Source organism: Scomber japonicus, chromosome 2, assembly GCF_027409825.1.
Source record: "Scomber japonicus isolate fScoJap1 chromosome 2, fScoJap1.pri, whole genome shotgun sequence".
Taxonomy (NCBI): domain Eukaryota; kingdom Metazoa; phylum Chordata; class Actinopteri; order Scombriformes; family Scombridae; genus Scomber; species Scomber japonicus.
The window spans coordinates 25,597,695-25,616,838 of record NC_070579.1 but is presented as its reverse complement, the minus strand read 5'-3'; the positions used below and the strand labels follow the sequence as shown (position 1 = coordinate 25,616,838).

Sequence of the window (19,144 nt, the reverse complement as noted above, 5' to 3'; positions counted from 1 at the left end):
TTGTGTATTAGAGCTGTAGTGTGAAGGTGAATAAATGACGAGGAAATATAATTTCACTTAAAAAACAACAACCAGTGACTGTGTCTTGATATCTATCCATACACACACATATTCTCTCTATCTAACACACACACACACACACACACACACACACACACACACACACACACACACACACACACACACACACACACACACACACACACACACACACACACACACACACACACACACACACACACACACACACAGCCTGAGAATGTGTGATAGTAGAAACACCTGAAGAATCATAATTGCACCGGAAATTGTTGCGTCCTCCGTAATGTTTATGTACAAAAGAGATTCATGTATGCTAATGTAGCAGATGCTTTGTTCCAGTGTGTAGTGACTACTCTGTTGACTAATCCAACGGCTTGGATCAATGCTGGAGACAGACATGTACGTAAATGAAAAAAGTGGAGGAAATGTAGACACATATTCAAGACACACACACACACAGTTTGTATGTAGGTGTGTGTGTGTGTGTGTGGCAGTTACACACATTGTGACGTGACATGATGTAATAGACGAGACTGAGAGATAATGAAGCTAACTACAGTGTGCACTTTTCTCTCTGTTCCATCCTTCCCATGTCTGCCTGTCCAGATTCAATTCACTGATAAACAGAACCACCTGTATCATCCATCCATCCATCAGTCCATCTCTCCGACAATCATCCATCTGTCCATCCATCGAGTCTCCGTCTTGCCTTCTTCTGAGGGCTCTTCAGGTTCTCTGGTGGACAGATGACCAGGCGGGCTGGGTCTAAGGCTAGGCTTAGCTGCTAACGCTGGGCTAGACTAGGGCAGACTAAGTCTGGGCTTGGCGAAGCTAAAACTAGGCTAGACTAGCGTAGGGCTAAGCTAACACCGGGCTGGGCTGGACTAGGCTAGGCTACCTACTGAAGAGCGAGTGGAGCTGGTGCTGATGGCTGTAACACTGGCTGCTGCGTGGCGACTCGGTGCGATCCATCACTGTCTGGAACCAACCAGCCACGTCCACCTCCAGCACCTCGTAACGCCGGATGAAACTATGCTCCTGGGTGAGGGAAGACAAAAAAACAAAAACAAACAAAAAACACAGAGAGAATGAGAATTTAGTCGCTCTTAAAAATCTGATGATTCTGGTTAAACTAAAATAAATGTTTACAGCTCAATAAGATTAAGATCAGAGACTTACCAGCAGCTGGTGGTATTTTGGCCTTTTTCTGTGATCCTTTGTGAGGCTGTGGAAAGACACACACATGAAGTGAGGCTGAAATAAGTGAGCTTTAAAAGATACATTTATCGTGGATTTTCATAACTCTGAGATTTTAGCTTTGTGAGTATTCACAATATGTGAGTGCTCCTTACCAGTCTTTAACAAAGGACTGGAAGTCGAGGGAGAAGCCCATGCTGAGAGGCAGCAGAGGAGGATCTTCCTGCAGCACTTTGGTCAGAACCTCAAAGTCTGTCTTGCAGTTCTTGTAGGGAAACTGTCCAGTGGCCAGCTCCACCTAGAGGACACAAAGAGGCATTAACATCCATGGTTATGGAGAACAAATGCTTCACTTGTTAGTAAAGACAATATTAACCATTAACTACAGTGTCTCCTCCTGGTTGGCTATTTGGGGCAGCTAGTTCATTTGCAGTCTAATTTGCCTAGTTTTTAATAAGTAGGCATGAAGAAATGGACAATTCTTGTAGCACCCCTGATCATCACTGCACTGTGAGAACAAGTGAATGAGGTTTCATTATGAATGGTAATAAAATGACAGCAGTGTTTACCAGAGAGATGCCAAGGCTCCACACGTCTGCTCGGATGTCATAGTCAGGTTTGGTGGGATCTGGAGGGTCTATTCTCTCAGGCTGCAAGGATACAAAAGAGCATGCAACACAAATTTAAGAAATGTGTGTGTGTGTGTGTATGGAATTCATGAGAGCATCTGTTTGCATTCATTTATCTCTTATATTGATTCAATATAAATATATCTATTTCTAAGGCTTCAAAGACTGGTTCTAATAACTTTGTGTACAGTGTGTGTCTTCACTCACCGCCATGTAAGCTGCACAGCCAGCGCTGCGGGTCTTTGCCTTAGAGTCAACGAGGCGTCCGCTGATGCCGAAGTCGCACAGTTTGATCTGACCTTTGGCGTCCAGGAGGATGTTGGAGGGTTTGACGTCCCGGTGGATGACACCGTGTTTCTCTTTCAGGTAAAGCAATGCTTTCACTATCTACAGCAGAAACAGGCACAGTATGACAATAGGAACAAAACAATCATGTGAGCGGTGTAACCCTTTCAGTGTTTCTTCCACTTACTGCCACTGTCATCTTTCCTAGGATTCGCTCTGGGATGGGACCTTGGATTCTCTTCTTCAGCTTCTCTGCACACGTTCCCATCAGCTCCATGGCAATGAATACATCCGTCTGTACATGTATACAAACACACACATACATACATCTTTTACTAGTTCATTATAGGAAGTACTGCGAGGGAGTTAACTGAAATAGGAGTGTGAAAGCAGCAACTCTGGGTGCAAATATAAAAATAAAGCTGTAGCTGCAGTTTGTTTGTGTTCAATGAATCTGTGGACTACAACTGTACTATAATTTTGTTGTTAAGAATGCAGTAATGTTTTTCCAGGACACCCACGTTGGTAACTATGGCGCCGTAGCACTGGATGATGTAAGGGCAGTCATGACTCTTCAGCACCACATCCAGGTCCATCAGAATCCTCTTGTTCTCATCTTTGTTTCCTGTACGGCGCATTTGCTGGTTACATACACACAAAAAAAGATGTTAGTGTATTTGAATGTATAGAAATAAATACCATAGTGGATGTGCATGTGAAGAAACAAGTCATTAGGAAATCACAAAATAAAGACTCCTCTGGTGAGCTGAGTGACTGCCTAATAGTTAAACAGCTCGGATTGTTACAATTAAGTCATCTCTTAAATAGGAGGTTGTTATGTGGGGTTATTACTGCCAATGTGTTGGTAAACTAGTCCCAATTAAAGCACAACAGGAAACGAGAGAGGAAGACTAAGCTGGGGTGGGCATCAAGCTCCTGCTGTATTTTAAATGTGCATCCTGATGTTTGAGAGTTTATCTCGATTTTGTACTGTGTATGTTTCTGTGTATTTATGGAGCTCAGGATGTCTAGTAACCGAATGAGCTGAAGTTAATGTGCATCCTCCAAAAAAACGAAAATACACAAAAAACGTTGGTCCTTTTACATCTAAAACTATGAAGACTTATGTTTGTATCTGCTTTAGAACATAACTGCTGTGAAATAATCAGCAAATCACATCTTTTTCTCTGATTCGAAGCTTTCTTCTCGTTACTGCCACTCCCTCTTTACATTCACTCTCTAGCTTGCTCACCATTGCTGCTCATAGCTTGCTGGCCCCCTCTCTATTTTTCTATCCTTTTTTTAAAAATCGGGAAGCCGACAACAAGTAAAAAAGATTCTTATTCGGATGGATATCTTTGGTCTGATGGTCAGCTTACGCGATTGGCCATTGTGAGATGGGAACTGATGGATTGTGTTTTGGCAAAAATTGATTCTGGTTCACCTTCTAGTCGGATGGCTGTTGTGTTTTTTTGCTGAACCCCACGCAGTCCCCACTCATGTAGCCTAAACACATTACCCCCATTCAAATAAATAGGAGGGCTGCCATTTTGGGGTGAATGCATTCTTACTTTGACAGCGATGACGTGGCCTGTCTTCTTGAATCGCACTTTGAAGACCTGTCCACAGGTGCCGCTGCCGATCTCCCCTTCACTGATCAGGTCTGTTACCTCTGCTGGATACCTCTGAATAGACAAAGAGGGACAAATATATAAAAAAGTGATTAAATTATACACTAAAATCTTGTTTCCATGCAAACTCTTCAATCTGAAATGGAGCAGAGAGGACTATTCTGACTTTCTGCATCATAAGGCAACAGTAAACCCTCTGGGCCATTTACTAACAAATGTTTTGATCTGTAATTAAGCTGTTCCCTCAGTGGCTGAGAATACCAGCACACATCGGGAAGATGCATCATGTCCCTACTTCGTTAAAATTAAATCAGTGACAACTGAGATCTTGTGAGTAACATCTCATTGAGTGAATGATGTGGCAACCCCTCTGGGCTAATGACAGGAAGTAAAAATAATCTGGAGAGCAGTGAGTCACATCATCGTCTAAAGCATCTTTAAACCCTGACTGACACTGACTACGATACTGGACTTGAAGGCTGGAAGAGGGAGAAAACAAACTAACTGAACAAGGCCAACCATTATTAGACAAAAACAGCAATATTATTCAGTGTGTTGTCAAAGACAGAAGAAGGTCGGGGACGGTTGTTGCTGTCCAGATAGAGATGATGTGCTCTGCTCAAGGGCACATTTCATGTTTGGTTTCATAACATGACTTATCAGAAGTCCTTTGTGCTCACTATACCAGCTTATATAAACTATAACTGCTTTTTTATTGTGAACAGTGAGGAGAATTAACTTAAAGAACTTGTTAAACGATGAGGCAAAACTAACCTGACCATCGATCTTCAGATAACCCGTCTGTTTCATGATCTCCTGCAGCTTCTGGTCGATCTCTGCACTGTGGGGACAAACACATACAATGACGCACAATGTTAGGGTGCGCAGATCCTATATGAATATATATCTTTCAGGGTGAAACAGCCATAGGGAGAATAGAGACTTCCGACTCAGAAATGAATGCTGTGTGTGTTTCTGTGTATCTCTTCAACCCACACTATAAGCACGTAGATCCATTATGTTCAACACAACTTGCTCTGCTTTAAATTAACCCTTCATGCTGCTCACCCTCCAGTGTTTGTATGTTACTGTGTGTTTTCATGTGACCTTCTTGTGTACTGAACAGTATATATTTAAGTTTACTGAATGTTTTCTCTCCATCTTTACATCGTTGCTTCTTTTTTTGTAATTAAAAATGTTGAACTCACTCATTATTGTGTGGGTGCATGAGTGAATATGTTCTGATTATTCATTTTTAAATGAGGTTCAGTAGTTTTGGTCAATTATCACTTAGCTGTTGTTTCAAGAGTGCTTGTAATTTTAAATTTAAATGTAATGAATATTTCTTTCTTTTTAAAAAAAAAAAAAAATCACCAATCTCTGACAGAAGCAGTTAAAGAAATGTGTTGCTCTGCTTTATACTGATTTTCAATGAAGGAGAGGAATCATCACATGATCTGTTGTTCTTACATTACTATAAATACAGTTTCTCATTATTTATTGCTCAGATGAACGTCATACTTCTCTAGGCTCTTCTGTAGGCCATATGGAGGTGTGGGCAGGGTGAGCATGTGTCTCGGGCGGCTGGGGTAGGGGTGGTGCTGAGGCGAGTTCTCTGAAGACGATGACCGGCTGCCTCCATCGTTGGCCAGGGGCAGCTGAAGCGCTGGGGTGGGAGGGTGGGGAGACATGACACATTAGAGACTGGAGGAAGAGTAGTGTGTTTTACACCAGAGGCCAGCATGCCAGAAGGTGTAAGAGAGTTATGTTTATTCATGCACTGACTGACTCCATTATTTTAGTGATGTAAAGCTGTTGTGCACCAATAGTGAACACAGTGACTAAACCAAAGTGTCTGATGAGAAAAAAGAACGTGATCTGTTATATCCTGTGTAGAACCGAGAGAAAATTATATCCCGTGAGACACCAAGAGAAACCGGCCTTGGTGAGATCAAAGAGTTCTTTCACTATGGCACTGCTATCTAGACTTGAACTTGCTGCATACGAACCCCTCACCCCCCCCCCCCCCCCCCTCCCCAAAGTTACAGCTTTGTTTTTGTTTCGCTGATGTCCCGATCCAATGTTAAAACAAACATGACGGTTATCTCAGAGCCAAAGCACACCATTCTCAGGCAAAAAGAGACAGCACAGCGTTAGCCAACAGCTCAGGAGGTACAGTTTACACATATGGATGCCCACATGTTTTTTCAAAGGAAACTTCTGACTTATTACAATTTGGGCTTCATTTTAATACCTCCAGCCATTGCTTTAATTAGTTATGATAGCATTTTACTCATTAGAGTGACGGTTAAGATCTCAGAAGGTGGCAACACTACTAAAATACAAGCAGTCAGGTTGTATGCAAGCAAGTAGCTTTGCCAGATTAAGTACAACATTATTTGGAGGTGAAACCAAAAGTAAGTGCATCCCTCACTGTACAGGAAACTGCGTACATACAACTACAGCAGATTAAATTTTAACCTACTAATGTCAATCTGAACATAATTGACAGTTGGGGTTAATATAATAATTTAACCACTTGTGTTTGTTTCCCTAATAATCTTTTTTTTTTATCAATTTTATCTCGTTCCAAGATCTCAGCAAATATTGTGGTGAGTATATGTTGTTATCATAACCAATCAAACCAATGGCTGGGGGCGAAAAAAGACCATGAAGTAATAAATCATAGCTTCTTATCAAACCTGTTATTATCTGCACAAAGCCACACAGTCTTACTGATACTCATAAATGAAAGCTGTAGGTCCAGTTGACAAGTGACTGCCACTGTAACCCAAAACCCAAACAAAAGACGAAACCTGCATCTAGTCCTATATCAGCACAAGGCTCAATCATGCATTCAAGCACATGTTAAAACTCTGTTGGCCTTGAGATATCCGATGTACGTGGCAACACTGACTCATTTTCAGAGGAGAATAATCTAAAGCAGAATTAGCACAGATCTGTCACACCGCCAAATGCTCAGACAGAAAGTCAGCAGTTACAGTATGATGAACTCCCCGACTATGAGCACTAAATCAGACCGTTGATTATGAAGATTTTAAGTCCAAACTTAATATTTTCATGTTAGCGCCTTTTTAAATGTTCATAACCAGTTCGCAAAACCTTTCAAGGACCACGCAGCTCTTATCATCATCATCATTATTATTATTATTTTTGTGGTCGTGAGCTGACAACTCCTCTGAGAGTGCCAGCAGGTGTTTGTGTCCATGAGTCACCTGTGGATGGACAGATCAGCCTGTAAGGGGAGAATCAGTTAGTGAAAGGGTGCAGGGATTAGTGTGGAGGGGAAGGAAGACTCAGGCAGCCTTTGGCACAGATCGCATCTCCATAGTTCGGCTGGCTCCAGATGGACGGATGGGAGGATAGACGGGCAGACCGAGCGAAGAGAAGAGGACACACACACACACAAACACACATAGTTGTAGGCACTGCTGCACTGCCTCCTGCTCACACAGTGCCTCTGCAAAACGAAGGAAGTGGGGGAGATGCCAGAAGATGAATAACAGACAACATCAAACAGTCCGATGTGAGAGACAGAAAGGAGAAATTCAGCCAAAACTGCATAGCACAGACTAAGCTGGAAGTCAGACAGTCAGTCAGTCAGACTCGGACAGGAAGGCGAGTCTTCAGTTGGCGCACAAAGAAAACAAGAGAAAGAGAAAGAGAAGCTAGAGTGTTCACAGCACTCCTGCAGACGGACCAGTGGGGATGCTGGATTAGAGACTGTGTCAAACAAAACACAACCCAAAACATCGTGCCGTGCAGAAAAAGCCACATGCACCGTGATTCTCTGCCTCCAGCAAAACAAAGGTTAATCACCTGACACATCCGCACACGCACACACGCGCACACACACACACACACACACACACTCAATATCAGCACACACCAACACTGCCCTGCCACTGGCACAGACACACACCGACAGACAGACAGACAGACAGAGAGGAGAAGGGATGGAAAGATGGAGGGAGGATGTGATTTGAGTGGGAGGTGCAAATAACTGCAGGGCCAAAATATCAGCACTACTCAAGGACTGATTTCACAAACATAAGATTCAACTTTTATCCGTCAGTGGAGATTTTTATAGTCATAAAATGTTCAGATACAGAGTAAAGAATTAAGTTTCTGAATGTGAGAAAAATGTGAGTGTGGGGAGGATGCTGCTTAAAGTTATCCACCAAAAACTACACTTTAACAGCTGGTGCCAACATAAGTTATGTTACATAAAGACCATCTAGTTGGTCTGGCTCAAACACGATATGCCCCTGTACTGGTTAGAAAAGAATAAACAGAATTTTACAGCCACTTATATAAAGAGTATCCACATAGTCTGTCCTCTGTAAACTCTGAATTACGCTGCATATGAGAAAGTGCACAAGAGCATTAAAAAAAAGTAATTGCAACGAGTGAAGTAGGGACGTGAAGTGCCAATAAGGCTTTACTAGCAAGGGCAAAATGAGAGACACTAAACTATGTGTTTCAAAGCCAAAAATACTCCTCGATAAGTTTAAATGTGATCATAAAATAAATAAATAAATAAAAATGAAAAAAAAATCAGAAAGAGAGGATGAATGCGGAAGGAATGGGAGGTGGGATGGAAGGTGACATGGAGGGGTAGAGGGGTTGAGGAGACGGGTGCAGTGGCAGAGAGAGCGATGGATTGAATGATACCTGCACGCTGGGAAGGGGCTGGAGCAGGACTGAGCTGGATCACGATGACTAGACAGAGGAAAGAAAATATACACACACACGCACATTACTGCACTGTACTACTGAGACGATCGTGCACACACACACACACACACACATACACAAACACACATACAACAAATGGCAAAAAAACAAAGACCTTCTGACTTGCATCACTGACCTCCCTGACACACACCTACCATCAATTCGTACATTAACACAGAAATGTGAGCAGGGTGAGTTAAAAGGGAACACTGGGGTTATTTTATATTTTTCTTACTGTCTACTGGTAAAAAGAGCAAAAGCAACAATATTTTAGTCCATCTTTTCATACTTTCCAGCTTCCCTACCCTGTCTGCCTCAAGCCCATTCATTCCTAATGAACAAATGAGCTTTGAAATGGCTCATAATATAGTTTCATTTGAATTAAGACTAAAACAGGTGAGCACTGTTGTTTATAGTGTCATTTTTAGGTACTATTTTCAGTTGCAGATTAATTCAGATTTGGTGCTTTAGTGAGTATTTACAGCAGTGTGATGTTGATGTTGGATCAACTTTAAGTTGAGTAGGATCATCATAGTGAAAGTGATGATCATACTCATCACTGAAAATACAAACTCTTATGTTTGTATTTTTAAAAGTTTTTGGACAACAATGGACATCTATTGCACAGAGGAATAATGTATCAGGTTTGGAGTGCACAGAAAATATAACTGGGCTTAAATGAAAGCCAAAAATGTTGTCTTTAAAATGACAGCTCACATATTATAGTAAGTTTAAGTCACAATTACTGCGATTGGAGGTTAACTGGTTAAAGTAACAAAGTACTAACAACAGGCACATAGCTTTCTGTAAATGTTATGGTACAGGATGGCACAAAAATCTAGTCATGGACTTTCATGAGATTTGTTGACCTTAAGAAAATTATAGAATATCACCAACTGTGTCTTTTAACTCACTCACTCAATTACTTTACACTCTCATTCAGACTCAGACAGCAAATAGGACTTCAGGAATCAAACTCATTTTCAAAGAAGAACAAAGAAAAAGAATAAACAGGTTTGTAGTAAATGTTACACAAATCTTACATGAATGCTGGTGTGATCTGTAAGGAAGAATGGACTTTATTGATGGATTTCATATAATATTGGTAAGCACTTGATAAAATCCACTTGCACAGTCAAAGGATAGATTAATAATTTTGTCAAGTCTGTCTTAAAACAATAGTCATGTACCCAAATGAACACATCACACAAATGAAGGTTTTCCTCACTATGATCATTCCTCCTGTTCATACTGGCTTATAAAATATCCCCTTCAAATGTGTTTTAAACGTAAGTGATGGGGGACAGAACCCACAGTGTGTCCACATAGTCATTTTGTGCAAAATTGTATTTAAATGTTGATCTGAAGCTTATGTAAAGGGTCAGCAGTCTGCCTTAGTCATATGAAGAGGATATCTGCCACATTTAGCATCAAATTCCCTCTTTGTGTTTCCTCTGACAGTGTTTCCCTGTTGAGCTGTGGTGGGAGCATAGTAACAAAAAGAGGGATTTTGGCACTGAAGGGACTGTGATGATGAAAGATATCTACTTGATTTGACTCATCTGAACAGCTGAAGCTTCATATTAACTTCAGATGAACTTTTAAATACATTTTTGCACAGAAGCAGGACTGTGGATTTTGTCCTCCATCACTTCCATAGTAAAGTGCATTATGAAAGGATCTTCTAATGGTCAGTATGAACAGGAGGAAAGATTATGACAAGAGACAAAGTTTCTATGCTCATTAGGGCATCTGTCTTTTGCTTTAAAACAGACAGAATTAATAACTCTTCTTATAAGAGCTTTCTTCTTCTTCTTTCTTCCTGCATGTCTGTCAGCATGTTGAAGACTTGGGCCCAACATTACTGCTTCACCACCTCCTATAACACAAACTTCATATTCACTAAAAATTGTGAAGGACTTCACCTCAATGACTCTGTATCAAACTAACATTTAGGGGGTTAATTCTTCGTTGGTTTTACATGTCAACACTTGAGCAGACCTTACTTCACGTATGTAAGACGTTAGCTCGGTCTGCTAGCTTCGCACAAATTAGCGTGTGTCTCGTCAAAAAGGGTCAAAATTGGCAGTGAAAACTGACTTTGCCGCAAGAGTCACAGCCACACACACTGCCTGGTAGCTGCGAGGAACCACTGATACTCTGGGGATACATGGCACTGGCGTAATATATCACAAACAGACTGGAAACTACATGAAATGTTCAGACTGACGCCGGGCCTGCCACCGACTATCACTCAAACTGCTAGCTGGTTAGCCTAGCATGTTTGACAGGACAGGACCAAAACAGATTTCAGGACGTGACTGCCACACACATATTTCATGACAGCGCTTCAGATGGTTCAATTTTAGCTTTACTCGCTATAGAAACTGCCCCCTTTGTTCAGTAAATGGTTTGACAGTAAAACCGACCGAGCAAGCTGAGTCGGTGTTTGTTTATGTAGCTAGCCTGTTAGCAGTATAACACCCCCGACTCCTCCGCTTCCTCCCTCCGCCTCTACGAGCTTTTCCCCCCGGCTATTCTGGCCGTTACCGACTCCCCGGTGGACACTCACTTGGCCTCGGACGTGATCGCTGCGGGCTCATGTCGATGTTTAGGTCGATTCTCCGGCGAGCTTCTTCATTTTCCTGCTTTAGTTTCTCCTCGATTCGCGACAGCCTCTGCTCCAGCGACGACATCTTGAAAAATTGAGCACCATGTAGTTCCCAGCAGAGCTCTCGACTCCCCTCTCTGGCAGGCAGCAGCACAAAACACACACACACACACACACACACACACACACTCTCACACACTCACACACTCTCTCACACACACACACACACACACACACACACACACACACACACACACACACACACACACACACACACAGAGTCGTGTTTCCATCACTTCAGTTATATTGACTTACATTAATTTCCCGGAGACTTACCCCAACCTTAACCATAACCCTAAACTAAACCTTAACTTTAAATTAGTTCCCACCCTAACATTCATTATTTATGTTGAGGGGACTTACTTACTGTATGTCTTCATAAGGGAGGAAAGTCCCCACAATTTGACTGTGTGAACACCTTTACGGTCCCACAATGTGAGGAATACCTGTACAACACACACACAACTATGCATAGGCCTATATAGCAAATTGAGACTGACAGTTCTTTCTTGACCTTGGAAACAGCAGCTTAAAAAAAAGCAATCTCAACCCAAGGTCCACTTACTTGCTTGTTCGGGACTTTTCTACGGTATCACATGGTCCTCATCAGAAAGCTCTCAGCGGCTCAGTTACCAAAGAGCTGTAAATGTTCAGACTTAACGTAATGCTGAGCAGCTACAAGTTTTCTCATCTGTGTTTGTAATAAAAAAACAAACTGATAGTTCATTCTTGACAATAGAGGCAATATCTGTATCTCATGGTTTTCATTAGCAGATGGGGTTTGCTCAGTTGTGATGAAAGTGTAGACATTCATTTACATGTGAGCAAGCCCCATCTGCTGATGAAGGGACAAATCTGTTATATGGTTGAAAGCTACAGAGTAAGTAAGTGGATTTTGAGTTCACATTGTGTCGAAAACTCAGAGTAAGATCTTTGATATGTTGTTTGTGAAATACTGGTAAGAGATTGAGAGCTGTATGTCATTTAATCATCACAACTGACACTTCACAAATCCAAGGATACTTTGACATGCACACTGGAGAAGTGAGAGATCAAACCGCCCATTTTCCAATTAGTGGACATCCTGCTCTGTCTCTGAGCCATAGCCACAGCCCCCCCAGCAGCCATTGATTGAAAAGGATGAAAGTAGTAACTTGAAAATGTCCGCTTGGGGTCTGGGAATTTTTCAGTATTCCGTCAATGAAATGTCATTGACTCAGCAATTAGTCGATTAATAAGAAAAAAATTGATTAAGAGAAAATCAACTGGTTTTGTCCACTGGCCAAATGGCTAATGAATGTTAAAATTTGATTTGTTTTCTCTTTGGCTGGTGAGTGAAATAAATCTAGCAGTCACATGCATATTTTACCAGCATTTTGCTGATGGTTGGTGCTTATTTTGAGCCCTGACACCCAGTATGACACATATCACACAGCTTTTAGGGAGTGGGTGTTATCCAGTATTGAAGTTGGGGGGTGTCTCAGTAGTGTTAGATGTACTGACCTTAGTTGAACTTGGTGATCACTAAAGTCAGTACTGATCCACTGTCTTTGTGTTTTCACATGATAGATAAGAGGTATACGCCCGTTTGATATGTGTAGTTGTAGTAAGTTGATTTTCCTTGCCAATATGGAGCTGAAAACAGATCTACGGATTGGTTGCAGACGCTTGAGCAGGGGATCCATTTGAGCTCTCAGATACAGCAGCGTATTGCTGCCACGCCAGGAAAAAAAGAACGGATCGGTATCATGTTATAACGTGATAGTTTCTTGTTATAACATAAAACTTTTCATGTTATAACATGATAGCATAAATGTTTCACATTGTGGAATGAGGAAACGCCGTGTGGAGAAGGGATTAATTGAGGAATATGGCTCATTTACAGTACAGGATTTGATCAAGTTCTACTTCATGCTTGGGTTGAGACATGGCGAGATTCTGCTGTTGTCCAAGTGCTTGATGCTGGCCTTTAATTTGCCATACTACCATTTGGGAAATCCCCAAATGGTAGTATGGCAATTTTTTTTTTCTGGTGTGGCAGCAATACGCTTCCGTACTCAGACCACTGGTCACCCTGCCAACCTGAAATCTACATTAACCCAAATTAACTAATGTTTTTGTTTTCTTTTTTAAACAAATGTTTGCTATCTCACTAAATTACATTTTTTTCCACCTGCAGCAGTCAAACTATGTTTAATAACTTCAGTTGCATTAGTTGTTGATCAATGAGCAGGACTGTTTTATAGCAATATTAAGCTTAATACAATTTTTGCATCATTTTTAGAATCTTGATTTATAAATTATGTAGTCCGACTACGCTAAAAGCGATTTTCCTGTCCATCTATTTAATCCATTAACAATTTCTCAATAGATTTTCAAAGCTGTTACTGTACATCACGATAAGATGATTTCATCCATATTACATTGCCCAACTCTTATCTGTAGCTCTTCCTTGATTTGAACACTCCCACACATTAACACCAACACACGGACACAATATTCACTCCAGGTTTTCTTTATAAAATAAGTCATCTCATACTCTCACATGGTTTTGTATTGTCGTACACAAGATAAGTAAAATCCACACTGTCATACATACAGCTTCACAACAAACCTCTACTGTTCTCAGAAATGTTTTACAGAGGACTGATCTCCACTACATGGCCAACAAGGCTTATACCACTGGCTCATATTTTCCAACATTTATGAGTCTCTATGATATTGTTGTTCATAAAAATGTATTGCCAAGAGAACATTTTTAGCTAAGATCTAAAGCGGCGAGCTCTAATTGGTTGTACTGTGTTTCCAAAAGCACTAAGATATCAATTGGTTTCAACGGAATCAAAGACGATTTCATCCTTGTGATGAAAACCAAACCTTATAATGACCACAACAGATAGATTTTAAGCTCTAAAAACTGACATTAACACTAACACAGTTGCTACAGCCAGTGTTTGATGAGTTTCAAAGCCAGATATCATCGTCTTGGAGGGAAATTACTTATTTCATGTCCACAAAACTCTGGTAGCATCTAGATAACTGGATGGATGAGTCTAAAACTCATAATCGACAATCTGTTACTTGTACAGCAAGTCTTAGTGTTTAATTTTTTTCATTTAAAAAAAAAGGAAAAACTTGCATGCCACATAGCTTTAGTGCTGATAGGTGTCATTTTGTGCTTGTGAATGAACTAACAAAGCACTTAAAAAAATCAAAAATCAAATTATGTATAATACCCAATTGTATGTATGTGCATGGTATTGAATAATGCATTCAAGAGTAAATTGTCATCAAATATGACTCATTTGTAAATTGTTGTTTTCTCACAGAAATTAAAATCTAAACACACATTTTAAAAAGGTAGTTGGTATAAGTCCAAAGAAAAGTCCATGGCAGTGAAGTAAGACAGTGGTTCTTTACCCCGTAGTTAACTCAAATTTCACCTAACATCAGTCAGCTTGACTCAATGTTAGGGTCATCGTCATAAGCTTTGAGTACAAATTCACTCTGCATGTCACAAATTCTTCTGACGAGTAAATCACTCTTCCTGCTGCTTTACACCAAGAGCCACAAAATAAAAACAAACTTTTTTTCTTCTTCTGTGGATAAAATACAAATACAAATGTAAGGCATTGGTATGTGAGGTGTTGAACAACCTCTAAACAGTCGACAGTACAAAGAGACAGCGAGATCCTCCTCTCACAGCTGCACAGGTGACCACACTGACACGTAGGAGGATGGGAGGAGGCATTTTAAAGGCTAATGTCACTGGTGTGTTTTAAAGTGATTGGAGAGGGGACACATCAACTGTCGCGTATTTGTCCATCAAACATTTTACACCATCTGCCATGTCCCCTCTTTTTATTTTCTCAGTCCATATCTTTAAAACCTTGCAGACACACAAAACACAGACCGACTGCCTTCGGCCTCTCCGCATTCATTCACAGTGTAATTAACAATCAGACGATCTGTAGAAACGGTCTGCTCTGACAAAACCGTTGCAAAGCCTTCAATATTGAACATTCCTTGAGTTCTGCGAGCCGACGACCCACTAGCAGAGGTCAGACACGTAGTCAAAGTCTCGGAAGCTGTCCTGGTCTTTGCGGGAGAGTACACGTGGCTCACGTGGAGGTGTGAGTGTCGGCGCTTCAGTGGTGAACTCTTCATCGAAGTTACTGACATCTTCCTTACTGCCAATGGAGGGCATGAATGGAGGGGTGACCTTCCTTTGGAGCAAGCCCTCCCAGTCTATGTTCTGGAGGGACATTAGGGAAATTATTAAAAAGGAGAATCAAGAATCTTTTCTGGTTCTAGTGTATAAATATGTGAAGCCTCTTACCCTGAAAAATGGCTGCTTCTTCACCTCCTCCGCATCCTTCTCACCAGAGCCCAGTCGTCTCTCGGGGTTCCTCCTTAACAGCTGCTCATGTTCAAACACACGCACACAAATAAGAATTTATAAGGAGATGTCGTAGTCAAACGTCAATGGGACCTCTGTGATTGTGAGTTGGTTGGCTTGATGGTCTGTGACTTAATGATGAGTAAATGTTTCATGTGTGTGTGTGCAGCATTTATCATGTATTGTTTGTGGGTGATAAAGTCAGCCAAGAGCGTGTGTGTATCCTCACCCTTCTCATGATGCCAATTGCCTCAGTGGAGAGGAAGCGTGGGTAGCGGACTTCATCATTCACAATGCTGTCGAACACCTCCTCCTCATCATCCCCTGGGAAAGGAGACTACACACACAAACACCAGCTCAGAAACAAACACAGACTGCCATCAGATCGGATATCACTCCAAGCACAATGTGTGTATGTGTGTGAGTATTAGTTCTCACCTCTCCCACCAACATTTCGTAGATAAGGACCCCCAGTCCCCACCAGTCTACTGCTCTTGTGTATGACGTATCAGTTAGGACCTCGGGGGCTAAAAATTCTGGTGTCCCACAGAATGTGCTTGTCCGATCTCCAAAACCCATTCCTACAGACGAAGGAGAAACATGAATTTATATGTGTCTGAGAACGTTTAGGACAGTCCAGTCAGGCAGAAAATGAGAAATGAAAGGAGCCCATCTGTCTTTAACATCCACCTTCTTTACACAGTCCAAAGTCAGCGATCTTCACATAACCATCTGTGTCTAGCAGCAGGTTGTCAAGCTTGAGGTCTCTAGAAGAGAGAGGAGGTGAAGAGACGTAGGTGAGAATCGTCAGTGTCTCTTCACATGTTTCACATCAGAGATTACAAGAAGAGTTTAAAAGAGAGACATTTCATCTGCATTTAGTGGGAGAGTTTAAATCTATTGCATCAGTTTTTTAGTACTATTCTTGTACTATAGTTTTTTTGAAGTATTCTTAAGAATATTTTCTTTTCAGATCATTTGCATTACTTAATTCAGATACAGAGTTTCTCCAGTGAACTTAACTCATATATATAAAACATATTTGGTGCTGATTTAATTAGGTAGATGTTTTTTAGTTTGTAGCTTCTTGTGTAGACATTACACCCAACTATCATGTGAGTTCACAGGTTTGTGTGGGTTCTGCTTACCTGTACACAATTTTATTGTCATGGAGGAACTGAAGTCCAAGAACCACACAGGCTGCATAAAACCTGAAGTCAAACAAAAGGAACATTACAAACCTAAACTAAGATGGAATACATGGTAACCCTCATAAACAGCTAAGTTTTTCAGACCACTTAAATGGTTCATTTTACAAAAAACTACTGTCTGAGGGCTGAAAAACTGCTAGCTGTTGCACGTGAGTGTTACTTCTTTAGTTACTATAGTATATAGTAAATGCATGTCTTCAATGTCCAAGTTGAAGGCTTTTCATTTTTGTCATGTTTACAGAAAATGGCAGCAATTGAACAGTTTGTTGAACTGGACACCTTTTTTTTTTTTAATAAAAAAATGGTTTGAAAGTCATGTCTTTATTTTCCTTGTGTGTTCAGGCGCATTGGTGGCGCATTGCTATTTTGAGGCAGAGGAAAGCGATTGCGCTACTGACCAAAAAAAAAATCAGGTATAAAGTCACTGGCGCATATGTCACTGTTATTTAAGGGGCACATTATCAAGAGTCCAATATGCTTCTATATAGGCGCAGACACTATGCTTGTTACGCACAAGAACGTGCAGCAGCACACAAACATGCAAAACATTACAAATAAAAGGACCACAATGTGAATTCGTATTATGATGTACATCAACATATTAAAAATACATGTCATATTAGTTAGTCATAATATTTCTCAGAATTAATTAATTGTAAAAAGAGTGGAGAGTGCCGCTGTGGACAGTCCTAACAACCTATGAAAGTCTGTAGCCTCTGATGCTGCACAGAGCGCAGTGCCATTACGCACAGCCACTCACTGTTTATTAAATCAGCTGATGACACCAGGCTGCTGCACACCTCTACACTCAGACTGGTTGGTTATATCTCCATATTTTTCCTTTATATAAATTAAATGTGAGGTTAGCAGCTCATCAGCCAACTTTCCTTTCAGCAAAAGTAACTCATGTTATATTATTGAAACGCATTGCTGGGTAAATGCGCTGTTATAATAGCAATCAGACAAAGTGACAGCACTCCTGGATATTAAAGGGAATGGGAGATGACACTCTGACTGGTTTACCGCGTGTTACACCGAAAACCCGCCTATGATTAATGAGGGGACTTAAGTCCATCCCTTTTCCACTTTTCCATTTTTCCACTGGTAAAATAGCAAAAGTGGATTTGGACACACCCCAAAGGCACATGCGCCACGCGCTTCACGCCATGCGCTATAGATCGTTAAAATGGGGCTCTTAAACTTCTCAAGCAATAAACATACAAAGTGTGTTTGGAGACAAACGGAACATACACGGCTCGTGGCTCTGTGAAGACGTCAGTGTGGATGTGCATCATAAGGTCGCCTCCTGCAGTGTACTCCATGACAAAACACACATGCTCTGGTGTCTGGAAGCACGCAAACAGGTTGATCAGGAAGGGATGCTGCGACATGTTCACGGCCTCAAAGATGCGCTTCTCGCACATTAGACTGGAGGGGAGAGGAGGATAAGGTGGAAAGGGGAGAAGATGAGAGAAGGATTGAGGGAGCAAGAAAAAAGGGATGAGAGAAAAAAAAAGATTAGAGGGAAAAATTAGACACATTAACAGATAATTAGATGTTTATTTTGGTGGATGTGGCGCCCACACAGGAAGTGTAATCATTGTGGTTTGAGGCACAGCAGCACAGATTAAATACAGTTAAATGTATTATTTTAGCTGACGCTGAAATAACAGCAACCAATGACTCAAACACAGGAACATATAGAGTAATAAACACACACCTTTCCACCTCATCTCGAGCGATGATATCTCCTTTCTTCAGGGCTTTGATGGCGTACATCGTGCCTGTCTTCTTGTATTCTGACAACAACACCTGGCGACAAATAGATCCAAGACACACAACAGATAAACACATGTATATTAATTTTAGGAGGAGGTGTAATGAAAACTTGTTAAAATATTACAATAAAGTCTTAATAATAGTCCAACCCTGCAGGATGAACTCAATTTGCATATGAAGCTAAAGGTTTAATTAATTTAAAAAAAAATAATGGCACCTTCCCAAAGTGTCCTCTGCCCAACACAGCAATCAGCCTGAAGTCCTGCAGGGAAAGAGGGCCTTTCTTCTGCTTACTGGAGAGACAGACAAACACAGTCAGCACAAATGTTTACAATGAGTCACTTATAGGACACGGCTTATTTAAAAAACACTAGATTAGAAATATCACAGAAATACATGACAAGACTATTTGTCAGGGCAGGAAAGGAAACAGAGTGTGGGTAGAGTAGTTTCAAATGTCACATACTCATTTTTATAGATAATGGAACTAGATTAGATCAAATTAAAACAACAATATAAATATCCCAAAAAATATATTGTTGGTA

General features: G+C 40.9%; 2 protein-coding genes across 3 annotated transcripts in view; both read right to left on the bottom strand.

Annotated features, from left to right (window-relative positions):
• Positions 1-209: 209 nt before the first annotated feature.
• map2k7 (mitogen-activated protein kinase kinase 7) lies at positions 210-11,273 on the bottom strand. 2 transcript variants are annotated; one of them, XM_053325247.1, is made up of 12 exons: positions 11,112-11,273; positions 8,477-8,524; positions 5,303-5,447; positions 4,556-4,622; positions 3,722-3,835; positions 2,672-2,791; positions 2,338-2,445; positions 2,073-2,252; positions 1,806-1,886; positions 1,392-1,534; positions 1,219-1,264; positions 210-1,077 (listed from the first exon to the last, which is right to left on the bottom strand). In XM_053325247.1, the coding sequence occupies exons 1-12, from the start codon at positions 11,233-11,235 to the stop codon at positions 934-936; spliced, it is 1,320 nt and encodes a 439-aa protein (XP_053181222.1). In that variant the 5' UTR covers positions 11,236-11,273; the 3' UTR covers positions 210-933. The 2 variants fall into 2 exon arrangements, with proteins under 2 accessions (XP_053181222.1, XP_053181231.1); XM_053325256.1 differs by lacking the exon at positions 8,477-8,524.
• A 2,436-nt stretch (positions 11,274-13,709) lies between these two features.
• pkn1a (protein kinase N1a) overlaps positions 13,710-19,144 on the bottom strand; it is a 49,362-nt gene continuing 43,927 nt past the window's right edge. Inside the window, exons 15-23 of the mRNA XM_053325457.1 lie at positions 18,817-18,892; positions 18,541-18,632; positions 18,072-18,248; positions 16,758-16,820; positions 16,300-16,376; positions 16,048-16,190; positions 15,839-15,946; positions 15,550-15,630; positions 13,710-15,465 (exon numbers count right to left, since the gene is read on the bottom strand). Of these exons, the coding sequence (XP_053181432.1) occupies positions 15,262-15,465; positions 15,550-15,630; positions 15,839-15,946; positions 16,048-16,190; positions 16,300-16,376; positions 16,758-16,820; positions 18,072-18,248; positions 18,541-18,632; positions 18,817-18,892 (1,021 nt within the window). The 3' untranslated portion in view covers positions 13,710-15,261. The remainder of the gene's footprint in view (positions 15,466-15,549; positions 15,631-15,838; positions 15,947-16,047; positions 16,191-16,299; positions 16,377-16,757; positions 16,821-18,071; positions 18,249-18,540; positions 18,633-18,816; positions 18,893-19,144) is intronic.